At 45.8% G+C, this 21,076-nt stretch overlaps 2 protein-coding genes across 4 annotated transcripts in view; one reads left to right on the top strand and one right to left on the bottom strand.

Moving 5' to 3' along the window:
- The window catches only part of LOC140190280 (CTP synthase 1-like), a 59,126-nt gene extending 54,477 nt beyond the window's left edge, over window positions 1-4,649 (top strand). For 2 of the 3 annotated variants that reach the window (XM_072246872.1, XM_072246870.1), the window contains one exon: window positions 1,522-3,485. The gene's annotated coding sequence lies outside the window, so the exon portion shown is untranslated. Of the gene's footprint in view, window positions 1-1,521; window positions 3,486-3,646 lie in introns of those variants that run through there. The other variant, XR_011883576.1, reaches the window with a different exon arrangement.
- Window positions 4,650-9,851: 5,202 nt separating this feature from the next.
- On the bottom strand, window positions 9,852-16,403 carry LOC140190135 (schlafen-like protein 1). The gene is made up of 3 exons (XM_072246646.1): window positions 16,068-16,403; window positions 13,292-13,969; window positions 9,852-10,564 (listed from the first exon to the last, which is right to left on the bottom strand). Exons 1-3 carry the CDS (start codon window positions 16,401-16,403, stop codon window positions 10,400-10,402), a joined length of 1,179 nt encoding a protein of 392 aa, XP_072102747.1. The 3' UTR covers window positions 9,852-10,399.
- Window positions 16,404-21,076: the final 4,673 nt, after the last annotated feature.

Raw genomic sequence — 21,076 nt, 5'->3', positions numbered from 1 at the left:
TTGTAGGTACATTGTAACTATAGAATTGTTCTGCTGTTACCTTTGATCTTTAGCATACAAAAATGTCATGTAATGTTGGGTCAGCCAGGCCTTTTCTTCCACGAGTGTCTCAGATAGCTGCTCGTTTTGCTGAATAAATACTTCAACATCCACTAGCTTCAGTGTCTCTCCGCTGACATTGTTCAGAGTTACAACAGAGCAACTGAGTGTCCCCTTTTATTCACGGGCCTGATGGTTCAGCGGTAGTAGCTGTTCTTGAACCTGGTGGTGCGAGTCCTGAGGGTCTTGTACCTTCTACCCGTTTGCAGCAGCCAGAAGAAAGCATGGCCTGGGTGGTGGACATCTGTGATGATGAACGCTGCTTTCCTATGGCAGCAGTTGTGATCCTTAAATTCCCATTGGGGGATGTGTAAATCTATAATGCTGGGCAAGTTATGTTGCTAATTAATATTTGCTTCCCTTCCACTTTGTGCCCATGACCCCCTCATTAAGAAGTTCATTGATCTTGCACATCCACTGGGTGCGTGATCGTCCACAGTCATCCAGCTGATTGAATTCCAGAGAGACTAGACTGACTTTCCAAAGTTCAAAGTGCATTTATTATCAGAGTTTGTATATATTATACATCCTTGATTCGCCTCCTTACAGGCAGCCACAAGACAAAGGAACCCCCAAAAAAACCATATTTTTTAAAAAAACTGTCAAACACCCATTGTGTAGACCCAAAAAAAAAAAAAAACAAATCATGCAAACAGTAAATGCAAGCAAATGACATTCTGAACTGAAGTCCAGAGAAAAAGCTTGTCCAGGGACACTTAGTTCAGTGTAGAGCATTGAGCTGAAATGTCCCAACCCTCACTTGGGCCCTGACACCCTGACCTTTTCAAATGGCCTGGCGCTTAAGTTGTCATCAAAACTTCAGATTCAGTTGCTTCAGTATGCTCTGGGGCCCTGGTGCTTAAATGGGGTCTTCCTCACTCTCAGCAATAAGCCCACTACCTCACCTCAGTTCTGCCGCATCAAATTGCCACCAAATCCAAAGGAGGTTAAAGACTATCATTTGCCAGAAAAACAGTGATTAACAAGTTACTTGGTTGTTTTCCTCGTTTCGTTAGCAACCAGCTAGCAGTTGCTGAGATTCACCAGTGTCATCTTAAACTAGAAACAGTCAAGTGATGGCACCTCGTCCAAATGACACGGCAGCGTAGTTAGCACAACGCTTTACAGTACAGCAACTGGGGTTCAATTCCCACCGCTGCCTGTAAGGAGTTTGTATGTTCCCCCCGTGACTGCCTGGGTTTCCCCCGGGTGCTCTGGTTTCCTCCCACAGTCCAAAGACATACCAGTTGGCAGGTTAATTGGTCATTGTAAATTGTCCCGTGATTAGGCTAGGGTTAAATCGGGGAATTACTGGGTGGCAAGGCTCAGAGGGCCAATTCTATGCTGTATCCCAATAAATAAATAAATAAACTCTCAGTCTCAGCACTCATCAGTGTTACATCTCTTTTTTTTTATATACAGGTTTCGATTAATTCAACGGAATCAGGATGCGTGTCTGAACTGCAGAGTCCATTTAAATATCACAGTATTATCTATCCATAATCATCATGTTGCTGAGGTGGGGGGTTTGTGATTTGTGTTTTTTTGCTAATAATGAACTAGTACATTTTTTTTAAATGAAAGAATTTGAGGTCTTTTTCAAGTCTTATATTTCAAATGCAATGTTTTCTACCACTGTACAAAGCAAACATGGTGAATAGAGATAGGAATCGGAACGTCACTATCTTGTCATCCCTTGATCACTTTAAGTTGTTCAGAACTCCTAAGTTCCATTTTATAGTTGTATGTTTTATCCAACACTACCTCTGGGAAGGGACAGGTATGATCTTGGCAGCATTCGGCTTTATATTTTACTTACTGAACGATCTGTTGGTGTTCATTACTCGTGAAACTGCGTTCACCACAGCATTATTCTGTCTAAGTTGTGCTGTTACATCTGGTTGGAGAATGCATAATTGAGCTTTAAGCTGACGAACTATTTAATTTTGTTTTTATACTTTACAAACTCGGGGGGGGGGGGTATTTTGTCTACAAAATGTAATTAAAGTACTGTTGCACAGTGGAAGTACGAGAATGCATTTGGAGCCATGGTTTTTTTTTTTAATGACAATTCCAGTGAGCTGGGAATGATTGTCTTGAGTCAGGAGAAAGCGTAGAATATTAAAAATGAGCTCTAATTACCCAGGACCCTGTCACAGTTGTGTGGCTTGAGTTTGAGAGTATTCAGCAAAGCTCTCAGTCCTCAAAAGTCATTGGGAGGTCAAATGACTCCGAGAGGTCATAGAAAAATACAGCCCATGTAGCCCGTGCCGAATCATTTAACTGGCCAAGTCCCATCAACATGCACTCAGACCATCGCCCTGTCATCCATGTACCTATCCAAACTTCTCTCTCAAACGCTGAAATCGAGATCACGTCCACCATTTGCACTGGCAGCTCGTTCCACACTCTCACCACTCTCTGAAGAAGATTCCCCTTAAACTTTTCACCTTTCACCCTTAACTCATGACTTGTAGTTGTAGTCCCATTGAACCTCAGTAGAAAAAGTCTGCTTGCATTTGCCCTATCTGTACAAAATTATGGGGGGTACATCTATCAAATCTCCACGTTCCAAGAAATTAATTCCTAACCTATTCTATCTTTCCTTATAACTCAGGTCCTCCAGTTTTGGCAATATCCTCGTAAGATTTTCTCTGTACTCTTTCAACCTTATATACATCTATCCTGTAGGTAGGTGACCAAAACTGCACATAATACTCCAAATTAGGCCTCACCAATGTCCTATACAACTTCAACATAACATCCCATCTCCTGTACTTGATAGTTGATTCAGCTATCTTGTTAATTTCTTCGACAAGGCAAAGCAAAGAGAGTCTCTCCCCTGCTTTTGTTTGAGCTGGTTTTAAAAGTTCAAGATAAAATTTATTACCAAAGTACATTTCTGTCACCATGTACAACACAGGATAATTTTCTTGCAGGCATTCACAACAGAACAGTAGAATCAATGAAGAATGCACACCAAGACTGACAAGCAACGATGTGCAAAAGAAGACGAACTGCAAATTCAAAAATAGAAACAAATAATAAATTAAAGAAATGAGTTGTAGAGTCCTTGAAAGTGAGCCCATAGGCTCTGTGATCAGTTCAGTGTTGAGGTGAGTGAAGTGCTTCACGCTGAAGTTTGAAGGGTACCTGATTGGTGTGGCTACTCTCTAGGCCACGTGTATTCTGAGAATTTCCAATTCTGTTATGCTCCCAGTAGGTTCAGAGCCAGACAAGAATGGGAACATGATAAAGATCTCTGGGTTAGTGTTTAGGAAAGAAACTCATGGCATTTTAATTAAGAGCTGCTCTTTGTAGTGGGATCGACTCCTGAGGTACCTTTTCACTTCCACAGCCATTCAATAAATCCAGTATTTGACTAAGTGCCTGCCTTGTTTTATTTCTCGGAAATAATTTAAACTAAATCTTCACTTTGAGCCTAGGGTAAAATATCCTCGCCTATAAGTTTATGCTGTGTCTGGTCACTTCAGTACAAACCAGAGTGAGGTGGCCAATAAACCCAGTTGCCCATTTGTCTCCCCAGTATCGAGGATTTCTGCAAAAGGCGATGCTTCACAAAGGCGGCCTTGGTCATTAAGGATCCCCATCACTCAGGACGTGCCCTCGTCTCATTACTACAATCAGGGAGAGGGGATGGGAGCCTGAAGACCCCTCTTTTCATCACTACCATCAGAGAGGAGGTACAGGAGCCTGAAGACCCCTGTTCTCATTGCTACCATCAGGGAGGAGGTACAAGAACCTGAAGACACACACTCAACATTTCAGGAACAGCTTCCCCACCTCTGTCAGACTTCTGAATAGACAATTAACCATGCATACTGCCTCACTTCTCTCTTTTTGCACTACTAATTTAATCTTTTTAATAGGACAAGCGTGACCCACTTTTCAATTTCCACTGCTGCCTGTAAGGAGTTTGTACGTTCTCCCCATGACCCTGTGGGTTTCCTCCAGGTGCTCTGGTTTTCTCCCACAGTCCAAAGACGTACAGGTTTGTAGGTGAACTGTTTTTTTTGTAAATAGCCCCATGATTAAGCTAGGGTTAAATCAATGGGTTACTCTGCAGCGTGGTTTGGAGGCCAGGAGTTGCCCATTCTGTACTCTACCTCAATAAATAAATGTTTCTTGTAATTTATAGGTGGAGTCAGAAAAGCACAGCACACAAATAGGCCCTTCAGCCCGTCTAGTCCATGTTGACCCATTTGAATGGCCTACCCCCATTGACCTGCACCAGGGCCATAGCCCTCCACACCCCTATTATCCATGTACCTGTCCAAACTTCTCTTAAACTTCAGAATCGGAATCACATCCACCACCTGCGCTGGAAGTTTGTTCCACAATTTTACCTCCTGTGTGAAGAAGTTTCCCCTCGTGTTCCCGTTAAGCTTTTCACCTTTCACCTTTAATCCATAACCTCTGGTTGTAGCCCTGTCCAACCTCTGGGAAAGCCTGCTTACATTTACCCTATCTATACCCCTCATAATTTTGTATACCTCTAACAAATCTCCCCTTCAATATTTTAAATTAAGCTTTTAAAATAAAGTTTTTAAAATTGTGTTTTGTGGTGTACTGCTGAACAACTGCCAGTGATGTTAAACCTAATTCTGATGCTGCAAATCAGTCTGCAGGAAGCACAGTGTTAATGATTATGATATGTAAAGTAATGATGATTACATCCTTTCACATGGTGTCCAGAACTGCACATTGTACTTCGCTGAACTACCATTTTATATCGCCCAGCATAACATTTCTAACTCCTGACTGGCTGCATCACTGCCTGGTATGGGAACTGTACCTCCCTTAATCACAGTACTCTGCAGAGAGTGGTGCGGTCAGCCCAGTACATCTGTAGTTGTGAACTTCCTAAGATTCGGGATATTTACAAAGATAGGTGTGAAAAAAGGGCATGAAGGGTCATTGGAGACCCAAAGGTCACCATCCACAATCTATTCCGGCTGCTACCATCCAGGAAATGGTACCGCAGCATTAAAGCCAGGACCAACAGGCTCCGGGACAGCTTCTTCCACCAGGCCATTAGGCTGGTTAACTGGTGCTGATCTGAGTGTATTTCTATGTTACATTGATTGTTCTGTTTATTATAAATTACTATGATTGTACATTGCACATTTAGACGGAGATGTAACGAAAAGATTTTTACTCCATGGGTGTGAAGGATGTAAGAATTCCATTCCATTCCATTCCAACCTTGCACAAGCTGCTTGTTATTTTTCACCCTTCCTGAGTCCACCAATCACCTTGGACCCCTGTCTCTAAACACGCTGTCTTTTAACTGGTTCTCTCTACTCTGGTGGTGCGTGTTTTCGACCCAGAACCTCAACAATTCTTCCCTTCCCCTAGAGGTGCTCCCCAGGTCACTTATAAGCATCCTTTCCGCTTTGTACAATGCAAATGCTTCCTGACACTCCCTTCCCACCCTGCACCCCCCACCCCACCAGTCTCAGTTTAACCCATGGTCTTAAGGCAGGGGTTCAACTCAAAATGTTGACGTTACCTTCAGCAGTTAGCGAGACGCTATTACAGCTTGGGGCGTCAGGGATCAATATTGGCCAGCCTTCGGTCCACCTGCGATCTTTCCAGGTGACCAAGAGCAAAACACTGAAATATAAGGTGTTGGAACTACTCGGCGGGTCAGGTAGTATCTGCAGGAAGGGAATCAATTACATTTTTGGGTTGATGACCCATCGCCTGTGACCTTACAGGCTGAAATTTAAGGACAAGTATCTGGAAACTGGCCATTTTAATAAGAAATTGTCAAAACAAAACAACTCAGGTAAACTTGAATTACAACTTACATGATGTTGCTTCCTCTTTATTTGTTATTTATTTAGAGACACAGCATGGCAACAGACACCCCCTTTCCCCCCACCCCCTGGCCCAATGAGCGCATGCTGCCCAGATACACCCATGTGACCAATCGGCCTACTTACTGCCCATTATGCCACTGGCATTTAGCGGAGCAACAAAGGTGCTCCATCTCTGGTGGTGTTCAGGGCTTCCTTCATCGTGTCAGTAGCTTCCTCTCAGTTTTCACTACTGTCAGTCACTCAGGTCCCGGGTGGAGACTCAGGAATACCGTCACACTCAGATGTAGAAGGAGTCTTCATTACTGTTTCCATAACAGTTTTGTTTGACCAGTCAGGGTTGTTAGCCCTGAACTGAGCCCCCGAACCTGGAGGACTGGTGGACCACACTTATGCCTGGCCTCTACCCTTTGACCTGTTTGGCATGGGTGACCCGACCCAGAGCCAAAGCATAAAGCCCTGACTCCAGCCAGCATAGCTCTCTGGGTCATTGAGGCACACAAGCCTCCAAACCCCTACAACAAGGTTGTGGTCCTCCTGGAGAAATTAGCCTTATAACCCCCAGGAAATGCTGGAGAAACTCGGGCAGCGTCTATGGAAATTAATCAACAGTTGATGTTTCGGGCTGAGACCTTTCCTCAGGACTGAGAAGGAAGGAAGAAGATGTCAGGATAAGAAGGTAGGTGGGAGGTGGGGGGGAGGACAAGCCAGGTTGGTGGGGGGTGGGGGGGCAGTAAATAAAATACTGGGAGGTGACAGCCGGAAAAGGTAAAGGGCTGGAATCAGACGGGAGAGGGTTAGGGTTAGAATTGTCCCACTCTCGCCCATTCTTACCTGCCTATCACCTTCTACTGGTGCCCCCTCCTACTTCCCTTTCATAGGAAAGTATTCAAAGTAGGTTCAGGAAAATGATTCTGAGATTGGTCATATGAGGAGTATTTGATGGCTCTAGGACCCTACTCCCTGGAATTCAAAAGAATGAGGGGTGACTCATTGAATCCTATCGAGTATTGAAATGCCTCGATAGAGTGGATGTGGAGAGGATGTTTCTTATGGTGGGGGCGCTTAAGACCAGAGAACACAGCCTCAGAACAGAGGGGTGTCGTTTTAGGATGGAGATGAGGAATTTCTTTAGCCAGAGAGTGGTGAATCTGCGGAATTCATTGCCACAGATGGCTGTGGAGGCCAAGTCATTGGGTATATTTAAGGCAGAGGTTGATAGAAATAAGGGGGAAAGGCAGGAAATTGGGGCTGAGACGGAAACTGGATCAGCCATGATGAAATGGTGGAGCAGACTTGATGGGTCAAAAGGCCTAATTCTGCTCCAATATTTTATGGTCTTTCTCCCATGGCCCACTCCCCCTCTCCTATCAGAATCCTTAAATCCAGCCCAACCCACTTGAGCTTCCCAAATAGACCCATATCACCAATTAACCTACTAACCCATACATCTTTGAAATTCAATTCTCTAATACAATGACATTATTTTTGTCCAGTTTTCGTCGCCTGCCGTGACATTTCTTTATATTCCACTGAATTGCCTTTTGGCTAATGATCTGCGACGTGTCTAGAGTTGGCTAAAACCATGAGGAAAATACCGTTATTACTGTCTGGTCTCACTACCAGAGAGCGGAATTCAACTATAACGCACAGAATGTTGGAGAAATTGTGGGCCAGCAGCAGCTGTGAGGGGAAGTGGATAGTCAGTCTTTCAAAACCCTTCATCAGAACTGTTGAGCCTAAAGAGTCTCAACCTGAATTTTGCTCCACCTATGCTGTCTGACACACTGGGTTCCTCCAGAATCCCACGCATTGCTCCAGACACCAGCATCTGCAGTCTCTGGTTTCTCCAGCTGAATCAGTTGGCCCTGTTTTTTGTAAAAGAAACTTGCACAGATGACCAGAAACATCATGTTTAGTCACTTCTATAAGACACAGGAGCAGAATGAGGCCATTCTTCACGAGTCTGATCCGTCATTCGATCAGGACTGATTTAATTTTCCCTCTCAACCCCATTCTCCTGCCTTCTCCCTGTAGTCGTCGTTGCCCTGACTATCAACCACTTTAAATGTACCCAATGACTTGGCCTCCACGGCCATCTGTGGCAATGAATTCCACAGATTCACCACCCTCTGGCTAAAGAAATTCCTCCTCATCTGAAGGAACTTCCTTGTTTTTTGCAGCGTGGCCTAGGTTCTCCCACTATTAGAAACATCCACTGTATCTATCACCTTCAATATTTGATACGTGTCCATCATATCCCCTCTCATTCTTCTAAACTCGAATGAGTATAGGCACAGAACCATTAACCGCTCCTCATACTTAACCCTTTCACTCCCAGGGTCATTCCCATGAACCTCCTCTGGACCTTCTCAATGGCAGCACATCCTTTCTTTGATATGGGGCCCAGAACTGCTCACCATGCTCCAAATGCAATCTGAACAATGCCTTATAAGGCCTCAGCATTACATGCTTCTGTATTCTAGTCCTCTCAAAATGAACACTAACACTACATTTGCCTTCCTCACCACCATCTCAACCTTCAAGTTAAGCCTGAGGAAATCCTGCAGGAGGACTCCCTTGTCCCTCAGTACCTCTGATTTCTGAAGTTGCTCTCTGTTCATGGCCGTATACTTTCCCAAATAAAGGCATCCGTTAGTCTTGCGAGACCATGGATCTGAGCCTGGAAAGTCTTCACTCTCCAGGGCGCAGGCCTGGGCAAGGTTGTACGGAAGACCAGCAGTTGCCCATGGTGCAACTCTCCCCTCTCAACGACACCAATGTTGTCCAAGGGAAGGGCATTAGGACCCATACAGCTTGACACCGGTGTCGTCGCAGAGCAATGTGTGAACACTTTCCTACACTGTACATAATGACACCAATAACCCACAGTTGAATCATTATCAAGGCTAGGTCCATTAATGGGGGATTCAAAAGGTAAAATCTCCGGGTTGGACAACCACCTCTTGTCATCAGAGCTTGAGCACAATCAGATATGTAGAATATAGATCTTGGGGTCCAAGTTCATAGCTCCTTGAAAGTGGCTACACAGGTTACACAGGTTAGACAGAGTGGCTAAAAACAGTTATAGGATGCTTGCTGTTATTAGTCAAGGCATTACATTCAAAAGTCGAGAGGTTACGTTGCAACTTTATACAACTCTGGTTAGGCCACATCTGGATACTGCATACAGTTCTGGTCGTCCCACTATAGGAAAGATGTTGAGACTTTGGAGAGTTTGCAGAAGAGGTTTACCAGGACGCTGCCTGGTTCAGAGGGCATGTGCTATCATGAGAGGCTGGACAAACTTAGGCTGTTTTCTCTGGAGTGTCGGAGGCTGAGGGGAGATCTGATAGAGGTTTACAAGATGATGAGAGGCATAGATAGAGTGGACAGGGAGTATCTGTTTCCCAGGGTAGAAATGTCTAATACCAGAGGGCATGCATTGAAGATGAGAGGGGGTAAGTTCAAGGGGGATGTGAGGGGTAAGTTTTTCACTCAGAGAGTGGTGGATGCCTGGGATGTGCTGCCTGGTACAGTGATGTGGCAAATACATTGGAGGCTTTTACGAGATGATTTGGTAGGCACATGGATGTGAGGAAGATGGAGGGATATGGTGTAGGTAGCAGGGATTAGTGTTTGGATATCTTTGATTTACTTAGCTGGTTTGGCACAACACTGTGGGCCGAATGGCCTGTTCCTGTGCTGTAGAACATTACAGCACAGTACAGACCTTTCCGCTCACAATGTGCCAACCTTTTAACTTGCTCTAAGATCAATCTAACCCTTCCCTCCTATGTGCTGCAGTTGTCCACTTTTTCTTTCGGCCACGTGGCTGTCTGGGAGCCAACAAAGACAGTGACATGGGGATTAGGCCAGGGCATGGACACAAGGCCACAGGATCAGCCTTACTTTACTGAAGAACAGAGATCTGAGGAGCCACACATCATCGTGTTCCTGTTTGCCACATTTCCACCATGTTAATGAAGAGGTACGTTATTTTACACAGAAAGTAGTGAGTGCGTGGAACGCGTGGCGGTCTATCGAGCCGGGGTGGTGGTAGAAAATTAATCTCAGGGCTGTACTGGGTGACATATATGTATTTTGATAATAAGTTGGCTTTGAACTTTGAACTTTAGAGCCAGATACATTAAAGGCATTTAAGAAACTCTGGGGTAGGCGCATAGATAACAGAAAATGGAGGGCTATGTAGGAGGGAAAAGCAAGATTGATCTTGGAGTAGGTCCAAAGGTTGGCACAGAACTCTGGGCTAAAGAAACTGTAATGTTCAATCTAATCCCTCAAGGCCTAGTGAGAATTTCAAGTCTGCAGCAGAGCTTTTATTAATCCATTGCTTGCAAGCGGCTGTCTCTGTGACCGGGGACTCTGGCGGAATTTTCCAGCCGGGGATCGGCAGCCGGCCTCCGCTGGGCCAGCCCCGGTGACCGGTTTGGCCGTCAGATGACGCAGCAGAGATTCGACACGGCCGCCCTGTCCGAGTTGAACTCCTGTAGCTCCTGGAGGTTCTGCTGCCGCTGGCGAAGCTCTTCCTGCAGCTGGTATTCTTCCTTAACCAAGGTGTCAATGATATCCTGCAGCTTCTTTACTTCGGCTGTCCATTTCTTATAGAGAAAGAGAGCGAAAGCGTGTGAATTTCGAGATAGTTTGATGTTATTTCCTGTACACAAAGTGTAAAGTAGAACAAAGTAATTTTTACTCTGGATCAATGCAGCCCAAAAAAACCAAAATAAGATAAAGAACACAATACAGTAATAATTTTTTAAAAACCCAATAAATATAAATATATAGATTGACTGTATGTACATAAAGTGACACTAGGTTCAGGAGTTTCTGTACGTAAGGTGACTGACAGGAAATGATAAAGTAGTGATGGTTGGGGCTGCGGTGGGGTGGGTTAGTGGGTGGAGGTATTTATCAGCCTTACTGCTTGGGGAAAGTAACTGTTTTTAGACCATAATTCATAGGAGCGGAATTAGGCCAATCAGTCTATCGAGTCCGGTCCACAATTTCATCATGATCCATTTCCCACTCAATCCCATTCTTCTTCAGTCTAGTGATGTTGGCGTGGATGCTACGTGTCCTTCCTGATGTAGGTGGGACAAACAGTCCACGAGCAGGCTGGGAGGAACCCTTCATGACACTACTGGTCCTTTTCCGGCACCTTTCTGTATACTGAAAGTACATTTAATTATCAAAGCATATAGATAGTACATACTCTGAGATCTGTCTTCCACTCAGACGGCTATGAAACAAAGAACGATGGAACCCGTTCAAAGAAAAAGAAATCAACCTCCTCTCACTCATGCAGAAAAAAAACAAATCACGCAAACAGCAACAAAAAAAAGATCAAAAACACTGGATATAAAATGCAAAATCAAAAAGTATATTACATCTACACGCACAAAATGCTGGTGGAATGCAGCAGGCCAGGCAGCATCAATAGGAAAAAGAATAGTCAGGACGAAGGGTTTCGACCCAAAACGTCGACTATGCTTCTTCCTATAGATGCTGCCTGGTCTGCTGCGTTCCACTAGCATTTTGTGTGTGTTGCTTGAATTTCCAGCATCTGCAGATTTTCTCGTGTTTAGGTATATTACAGTTCAGCTTGTTAGCTGCAGGCTGCCCTGATTCAAGATCACCCAAACTAGCAACCAAAAAAGGAGCCACCAGAAACTTGAACACATCATAAATGTGAATGAGAGTCCACAATCTACAAATGTGCCCTTGATGGCGGGCATACAAACTCCTTACAGGCAGCAGCGGGAATTGAACCCGGGTCGCCCGTACTGTAAAGTGTTGTGCTGACCACTATGCTACCGTGTTACCCCATTACTCTTTAATGTGATTGGCTGCTCTGCCTGATGACATCACAGCTGCTGGGTGCCAGGATCCATTTTGAATTGAGGCCCGTCAGCAGCAGGCATTGCCTAGGGCAGGGGTTCCCAACCTATTTTTGATGGCACAGACCAATACCATTAAGCGATGGGTCCATGGACCCCATGTTGGAAATCCCTGTCCGATATTTATTGAGTGGTTTCTTTAGTCAAGACTTTTTGCCAGAGGAGAGTCCAAATCTAGAGGTAGCACAGTAGGGTACACAGTAGCAACGCTGTACAGTACCAGTGATCTGGGTTCAATTCCTGCTGTGGTCTGTAAGAAGTTTGCACTTTCTCCCCATGACCGCATGGGTTTCCTCTGCGGTTTCCACCCACATTTTAAGGGCGTACATTTTAGGGTTGGCAAGTTGCGGGTATGCTGCATTGGTGATGGAACTTGGGGGCAGCCCCCACAGCACATCCTCAGACTGTGCTGGCTGCTGACGCAAATGATGCGTTTCACTGCACGTTATGGTGGGCGCATCAGAAATGAAACTGATCTGATCTTTAACCATAGGGTGAGCAGTGAAAAATTTAACAAGTTGAAAAAAGAAAACCTGCCCTGCGGGGCAACAAATTTCTTGCAGGGGTTGGTGAGTGTATGGAACGAGCTGCCAGAGGAAGTGGTTGAGGCAGGTACAATAGTGTCATTTGGATAGGTTCTTTAAGGGTGTTATAGCCAGGGATGGTAGTGGGGGACATGCTCCCTCTACCTATTAAATATTCCCAATGGTGTGTGACTCAATTAGCTTCTGACCACCAAGTCCAGATCCTGGTCTTCACGTGTGGCTTAGCTACTAAGCCCGGTGGAACCGTTTCTACTGGCAGGGGAAGGGGCAAAGGGAGGTTACTGGCGCCTTAAAACCAGTCGTTTTGGGAAGATGGGGCTCGTCAGCCGTGGTTGGCAGCTCATCTAGGAGAAGGAAATCTCTGATCTCAAACCTCCGCTGCCTTGTGGCTATACCCACTCATGGGGAAGGATTCAGGAGTAAAACCCCGAGGGAAAAATCCAGAGATGGCAGTGCTACGTTGAGTTCAACGCTGACCGGCAACTCCTGCGACGCCGCTGGTACCAAACTGTATCGGTCTCCCGTTCCTTTGGGTTCATCAGATGCGTGGAGAGGGGGAGCTTGCTACACGGGCAACAGCTTGCTCTCTATATTGTACTGCCCTGGCTTGACTATCTAGACAGCTAGGATACAATATCCATGGTCGACCCTGACCCTGACTGACTGAGGATAGGTACATGAAGGGAGATGGACCAAATACAGGAAATTGGGACTAGTTTGGGTGGGCATGGATTAGCGGGGCTGACGAGCATGTATCCATGCTCTATGACTCCCTAATCATTATTCTGCTGTTGACCACAAGATCCAGACCATAGTTTTGGTTCAAGCCCAACAGAACAAGGACGGGCTGCCCCCTGGATGGTTTCTGAACCCGGCGTATTACCTGTCTGCACCACTCCTGTATGGAACTTCCTGACAGTGGACCTTGGACGCTGCCATCCCTGCGTATGTACACTTCACCCTGGTCAGTCTCGTACAGAAAGATATCGCCGTCCTTACAGGGTGGGTGAACGGTCAGTCTCACGACCTTCAGGAAGAGCCCAGTGTCCCCGTCCTTGATAACCGGGAGGAAGCTGATGGAATAGGAAGTTGGGAAGAGCGGCGGTTTGAAGCCTTTCAGGATCGAATCTATCAGCAGTCTAACCCGATCTTCGTCCTTGTGGCTGCACTCCACCCCGCAGACAGTGCCATCGTCGTTCACGCCCACGAACAGGCTACCCCCCTCGCTGTTGAGGAAGGCACAGATGTATTTCCTAACGTGGTTCTTCAGGGTCACGTTCAGGTACTCTCCGCCCCCGCGCTTGAATTCAACGTTCCTCGTTTCACTCCCCATCAGCGTGCCGTAAAACAAACGCTCCTGCCCGGAGATCTCCCCACCCATTATAGCGCTGTCGGACTTCGTCCCAGTCAGAGGCGTTGCTAAATGGTCGATGATCTTGCTTGGCAGCTGCATGGATTTTCCTGAGGGGCCTCCAGATGTCTCCTGAGTTTGATCTAGTCTCCTCTTGTCCTTTTGCTGTTGACTCTGGGATTCCTGTTTCAATGGATCGGCAGAACTGCTCTGGGAAGAATTGAGAGAAAGGTAAGATTAGTTTTATTTGTCACATGTACATCACAAATCAAAACGTGCAGTGAAATGTACCATTGGTGCCAACAACCAAAATAGTCTGAGGATGTACAAGAAGTTAGTGAGGCCAAGTTTGGAGTATTGTGAGCAATTCTGGGCTCCTAAAATGAGATTTTGTGTTGAAGTTGTATAAGAAGATGGTAAGGCCTAATTTGGAGCATTGTGTGCAGTTTTGGTCACCTACCTACAGGAAAGATGTAAACAAGGTTGAAAGAGTACAGAGAAAATTTACAAGGATGTTACCAGGACTGGGAGACCTAAATTATAAGGAAAGAGTGAATAGATTAGAACTTCATTCCCTGGAATATAGAAAACTGACGGGAGATTTGGTAGAGGTATACAAAGTTATGAGGGGTACAGATAGGGTAAATTCAAGCAAGCTTTTTCCACTGAGGTTGGAAACATCTCTGCAACTAGAGGTCATGAGGGTAAAGGTGAAAAGTTTAAAGGGAACACGAGGGGAAATTTCTTCACTCGGAGCGTGGTGAGAGTGTGGAATGAGCTGCCAGTGCAGGTGGTGGATGCAGGTTTGATTTCAATGCTGAAGAGAAGTTTGTATAGATACATGGACAGTAGGCGTATGGACGGCTATGGTCCGGGTGCAGGTCAATGGGAGTAAGAAGGTTAAATGGTTTAGTGCAGACTGGATGGGCCGAAGGGCCTGTTTCTGTGCTGTGCTTTTCTATGACGTACATTGAAACTGTGAGATGCACCATTGACGCCAACAACCAAATCTAGTCTGTGGATGTGTTGGGAGCAGCCTGCAAGCATCCCCATGCTTCCGGCTTTACCATAGCATGCCCACAACTTACTAACCCATATGCAAGTCTTTGGAGGAAACCAGAGCACCTGGATGAAATCCATGTGGTCACAGGGAATACATACAAACTCCTTACAGACAGTGTTGAAAATTGAACTCTTGGACCATTTTGAAATCTGATGTTGAGAGTCCTGATAAAGGGCCTTGGCCTGAAACTCTCTACTGCCCATTACGCCACTGGCATATAAGGCAACAATGAAAGTCCTCCATCTCTGACGGTGTTCTAAGCTTCCCTCATCGTGTCAGTAGTTCAGTTTTCACTGCTATCAGTCATCCAAGTCCCGGGTGGAGACTCAGGAATACCGTTGCACTCAGATGTAGAAGGATTCCTCATTGCTGCTTCAGGGTCGTTAGCCCTGAGCTGAACCCCTGAACCTGGAGGACCGGTGAACCACTCTTAGTCTGGCCTCTACCCTTTGACCTGTTTGGCATGGGTGACCCTACCAAGAGGCAAAGCGTAAAGCCCTGACTCCAGCCAACATAGCTCCTCCGGGTCATTGAGGCACGCAAGCCTCCAAACACTACGACAAGGTTGTGGTCCTGTTGGGGATTGACCTGAAACATCGACTGTTTAGTCCTCTCTATTGATGTATTATGATCTGCTGAGTTCCTCCAACATTTTGTGTGTGTTGCTCATTTTGTTTATTGTTGTATTTGTGTTTGTTATCACCATATGGGGTGGCAGGGTAGAGATACGTCTCTACCAAAGGAGGTGCAAGGTGCTCCTTCCCTCCACTAGCCTGTAGGTCACCCTTGGGCAAGGTGTAGCACCTGCTTAGCCCCCGATCAGGGTCACATGAAGCCATGGGAGCAGGTGGTGGATGGTCGTACAAGCAGCTGGTGCATAACACAAGTCCTGTTAATACAACCACTAATGCCAGGCAATCTCTGAAGAGTATTGATAATGGCTGGGGTCACCTGTCTTGTAAAGACACTGCCCAGAAGGCGGCAACTGAAAACTTCTTCTGCAGATAAATTTGCCAAGAACAGTCATGGTCATGGGACCATGATCGCCCATGTCATATGACACGTCACATAATGATGATGATCACCATATATAACACTGTTCAATCTGATTTTCCTGCAAACAAGAATTTCTTTGTTACCTTGGTGTATATGACAATAAACTGAATTGAAATCAGAAATAATTTAGGGAGGTTATAAGTAACATTTCTGGTATCTCAAACAATAGAGGCATGACCGTTCCCTTACCTTGTCGGAGGTGTGCTCTGAAAATTCACGGATATCCTTGGCTACTTTTAGCATCTTTCCTTTAACTACTAACCCCTTCATGTCATTCACCTCCAAAATACCAGGATCTTGTAGTTCTTGCAAGACCTTTTGAACTTCACTGTCTTTTTTCAGCCGTATATACGCATGGGCTCGCTTGTGCTTCTTGAAGACCTCGATGTCATGTCTCTGCAGGACGGTGCCAACCGAAGCAAATAAATCTTTCAGTTTGTAGCTCAGCTGCTCCTTGGAGTAATCCGGATTTAAGTTACCCACGAACACTGACAGACAAGGAGATTGGACACTGTCATCATCCATGGCTCTACTAAAAGAGCACTTCCTGCATTCGGTTGAGGTTGGAGGGATCCCTCACATGTTTGGTGCTGTGCCTGATGTTCCCATGGTCCCAGAGGACTGGAAGATCAAAACTCCTTGCTGAGACTTTCCCCTCGGATTAAGGGCAGAAATTCTCTTCCTGAAAGAAATGATGGAGAATATTGAGAATAGTTTTGGGCACCGTATCTAAGAAAACATGTGTTGGCATTGGAGAAGGTCCAGAGGTGGTTCCCATGAATGGCCCAATTCTGCTCCTAGATCTTATGGTCTTATTAGTTTTTTTTGTATTTGCAGTTTGTCTTCTTTTGCACATTGGTTGTTTATCAGTGTTTGTGTGTAGTTTTCCATTGATTCTATTGTATTTCTTTGCTCTGCTGAGAAGGCCCACAAGAAAATGAATCTCAGGGTTGTATATGGTGTCATCCATATACATTGTTAATGGATTTACTTTGAACAATTGAAGTACAAGAAGGCCTGGGGATAGCTAATATTGTTTATTCTAGGGGTTCCCAAGCTGGGGTCCACAAACCCCTCGGTTGATGGCATAAAAAAGATTGGGAAACCTTGCTTTATTCAAAAAGGGCAGTAGGGTTAAGGTAGGAAACTCTGGACCAGTTAACCTGACATCAGGAGCAAGGAAATTCCATGGGCATGCTCATGTGCACCTGGAAAGCCAGAGGGTGATTAGAGAAAATCAGAATCTTTTTGTTCAAATGAATCCTGTTTCAAAAATCCTTAAAAGTTTCTGTTTATTGAGGTACAGCTAGTGTCTTGGGGTGCAAATTCATAGCTTCCTGAAAATGGAGACATAGGTGGATAGGATAGTGAAGAAGACATTCGGCTTGCTCGTGTACACAGGCTGAAGCACTGAGTGTGAGAGGTGGGATGTCACGGCGTAGCTGTACAAAACATTGATCAGGCCGCACTTGGAATCTCGTGTGTATTGGGAATGGTACGGTAGTGTGGTGGTTATCACAACGCTTTACAGTACAGCTGACCTGGGTTTGATTCCCGCCCCTGCCTGTAAGGAGTTTGTACGTTCTCCCCGTGACCACTTAGGTTTCCTCCAGATGCTCCAATTTTATTATCAGAGTATACACTATACAACCTGGAATTCTTCCTCTTCACAGGCACCCGCGAGAAACAGCAGAACCCCAAAAGAATGTTAGATCTCCAAAACCCCCTCTCCCCTGCACAAGCAACAAAGCATCAGCCTCCTCCCCACCCATTTAGCAAAAAACTGTCAGCACCCACCACCCACCAAGCAGCAGCAAAGCACCCAACAAGAGACCGTGATCTGCAGTCACCAAAACTACTGTTCACCCGACAACTCAACATGTCACAGGTGCTGTCTCTCACTAACAAGGGACGGAGAACTGAATGGATATTGAATCCATGAACACTACCTCACTACTTTTTATTTCTATTTTGCACTACCTATTTAACTATATATATATTTACCGTAATTCAGTTTTTTCTCTTTATTATGTATTGCATTGTACTGCTGCCGCAAAGTTAACAAATTCAGCGACATAGGCCAATGATATTAAACTTGATTCTGATTTTTTTCTTTTAATTTCCACTCACACGCCCACAAATTTCTTTCCAACCACTAGGAGTAATTTACCACTGCCTATTAACAGGAGGCATCTATCCCTACGGACCCTCACATCTTGGACAAGCCCTCCTCTCACTAGTACCATCAGTGAGAATGACCCTGGGAATGAAATGGTTAATGTATGATGAGCATTTGAAGGTTCTGGGCCTGTACTGACTGGAGAATGAGGGGGAATCTCATTGAAACCTACCGCCTAGAAGGAGTACACGTGAAGAGGATGTGTTCACTGGAGCGGGAGTCTAGGACCAGAGGGCACAGCCTCGGAAAACAAACACGATCCTTTACAACAGAGATGAGGTGGAATTTCTTTTCACAGGGTGGTGAATCTGTGGAGCTCAGATTTCAAAGTGAATTTTATTATCAAAGTACATGTCACCGGAAACAAGCCTGAGATTCTTTTTCCTGTGGGCAGAAATGAATAGCGATTTCATAACAAGAACATAAGATAATGAGGTGAAGAGAAGGGGGAGGGGACCCAGGGGGAAGTAATAGGCAGGTGAGAAGAGGTAAGGGGCTGGAGTGGGGAATGGAAAAGGTGGGAGAGGGAGGTGGCGGGGAAGTGTTTTTTTTCCCAAACCAGACGGAGAAGTCGATATTCTTGCCATCAGGTCGGAGGGTTCCCTGACATTATAAGGTGTTTCTCCTCCACCTGGAGGGTGGCCTCATCGTAGCACAAGATGAAGCCATGGACCAATATTTTAGAATGGGACTGGGAATGGGAATTAAAACGCTTGGCCACAGGGAAGTCCTGCTCTTGGCAGATGGAGCGGAGGAGCTCGACGAAGCGATCCCCCCCCCCCCACCAATTTACAAACAAGAGAAAATCTGCAGGTGCCGGAAATCCAAGGCAACAACGGGTCGCAGAGGAAATTTCGGCTGATCAACACAGATGGTCCCCGATTTGGAGTGGGGTCTCGGGTAGGGTTTTAAATGTCCCGCGTCTAATTGCGACCTTTGTACGGATCTCTTACGCACTCGACCCAGTGTGTAAACTTTGTCTACATCGTGGGCTTATGTGTGTGTTGGGGGGTGGGGGGGGGGGGGAGACCAGAAATACCTTTATCATCGGTGTTTTCCTCTGCTGTCTGTGAGTGATTTGATGCACCCTGTGCCCTGATGTAATAAAGCGCCGTCAGATGTGATGCAAAGCGCTGATGTAAAGCTGCCAAAATGAATCCCACGGCGGCTCCTCTCCAACGGCGCAGGGGAAAAGCATTTTCATTGCTTCGAAGGCACGGCTGAAAGCCGATGTGCAGAAATGAGACCATTCGGTCAATCGAGATCCATTCATACTGGCGATTTATTAGTCCTCGCAACCCCATTCTCCCGCCTTCTCTCCGACGCCCTTACCAATCAAGAACCTATCAACCTCCACTTTAAATACACCCAGCGAATTGGCCTCCACAGCTGCTCGAGGCAATGAATTCCACAGACTCACCAGCCTTGGGCTTTAAAAAATCTTTTAAAATCTCTTTTTCAAGGGGACGTCCTTGTTTTTGGAGGCTGTGCCCACTGGTCCTTGCTATAGGAGACATCCTCTCCACGGCCACTCGCTCTAGGCCTTCCGGCATTCGATGTGGGGAAGATGAAATCTCTCTCCTCTTGACTCTCTCCTGCGGTTTAATGGTGAACAGATGAGGGAGGCCTCGCTGATCCGGGTTGGTGTAGTCCAAAGTTTGCCATGCGTCATCGACACCTCGGGATTCAGAATCAAGTAAGTGTACAGTACCACACACAGAAAAAATGCTGGTGACCGCAGTAGGTCGGGCAGCATCTACAGTGTACAGTACCTATAGATTAGCTAAACTTAATGCGACGTTTGCAAGGGGGGCACCCACCTCCGACGATAACATAGAACATCTAGAGGGAACTCACATAGTCGCCGGAGAACATACACACTCCTTACCGGCGGCGGCAGGAGTTGAACCCGGGTCAACAGTGCTGTAGGAGATTGCGCTAACCACTACGCTAACATGCTTAATGCCCGTTACACCGCTGGTGTTTAGCGTACCAATGAAGGTCCTCCATCTCTGTCCGTCCTTGACCATCTTTTCTATTGTACCCCAGGTGTGGAGCCGCTAACTAATCTATGACTTTAGTTCTAGTTTCACTCAACCTCAGTGGAAAAACCCTGTGTGCATTTACCACATCCATACCCCTCTTAATTTTGTATACCTCTATCAACTCTCCTCTCATTCTCCAAGGGAAAAAATGTCTATACAGGAGCAAGCCGCCAACAGATTTTACAATAAATTATTGGTTTATTTCAGGAACAAAGTTAAGGGTTAGGGTTAACCTCTCCGTTTAAATGACATGAGACCAAGCCTAACATTCATGCACACCGGGACCTTTGTGAGACCAAGGAAATTGTAATTGTGTCATAGTCTTGTGACTGGCCACGTCTGCAAAACCATTAATCAATGCAGACCGTTCACCTATGCGTGATTCAGAATCTCAGTTATTAGCGGTCAATAATCAGACACTTGTCTATTACTTCCACCCTGGGCCCCCTTCCTCCTATGGTCCACTCTCTGCTATCAGGTTCTTTCTTCTCCAGCCCTTGACCTTTCCCACCCATCTGGCTTCACCTAGCGCCTTCCAGCTAGACTCTCTCACCCTCCCCCACCCTCCACTTCTCAGTCCTGAGGAAGGGTCTCGGCCCGAAACATCAACTGTCTACTCTTCTGTAGGTGCTGCTTGACCTGTTGAGTTCATTCAGCATTTTGTGTGTGTTCCCGTGGATTTCTAGCATATACAGTTTCTCGTGTTTGCGATTAACTCAAATTGAAAATGTATTCGGAGGAAGCCACGCGGCCCAAGCTATTGATAATTAATGGCTTCAGGCATTCCTGGAAACTGAGGTGGCAACTAATCCCACGGGCAATGAACAGCTGACTGGAAAGGGTACAGCAGTCTGATTAGCCAGAGACAAAGGACCCCTTCAGATCCTACCATCTGTATTTCAACACCGACAAAACGGCTTATTGGGCTGTCCCCTGCTGTAGATACCAAAGATTGAGGTCTCTGCATTCGTTGA

This window comes from Mobula birostris, chromosome 29 (genome assembly GCF_030028105.1).
Source record: "Mobula birostris isolate sMobBir1 chromosome 29, sMobBir1.hap1, whole genome shotgun sequence".
NCBI classification, from domain to species: Eukaryota; Metazoa; Chordata; class Chondrichthyes; order Myliobatiformes; family Myliobatidae; genus Mobula; species Mobula birostris.
Note: the sequence above shows the minus strand (reverse complement) of the source record. Positions and strands in the feature narration are given on the sequence as shown.

Bases quoted from the DNA above. Each gene is read 5' to 3' on its own strand.
- LOC140190135 (XM_072246646.1), bottom strand. From the start codon at position 16,403: ATGGATGATGACAGTGTCCAATCTCCTTGTCTGTCAGTGTTCGTGGGT. The intron at 13,970-16,067 runs GTAAGGGAACGG...AATTCTTCCCAG, and splicing joins CAGAGCACACCTCCGACAAG to AGCAGTTCTGCCGATCCATT. The intron at 10,565-13,291 runs GTAATACGCCGG...TTTCTCTATAAG, and splicing joins TACAGGAGTGGTGCAGACAG to AAATGGACAGCCGAAGTAAA.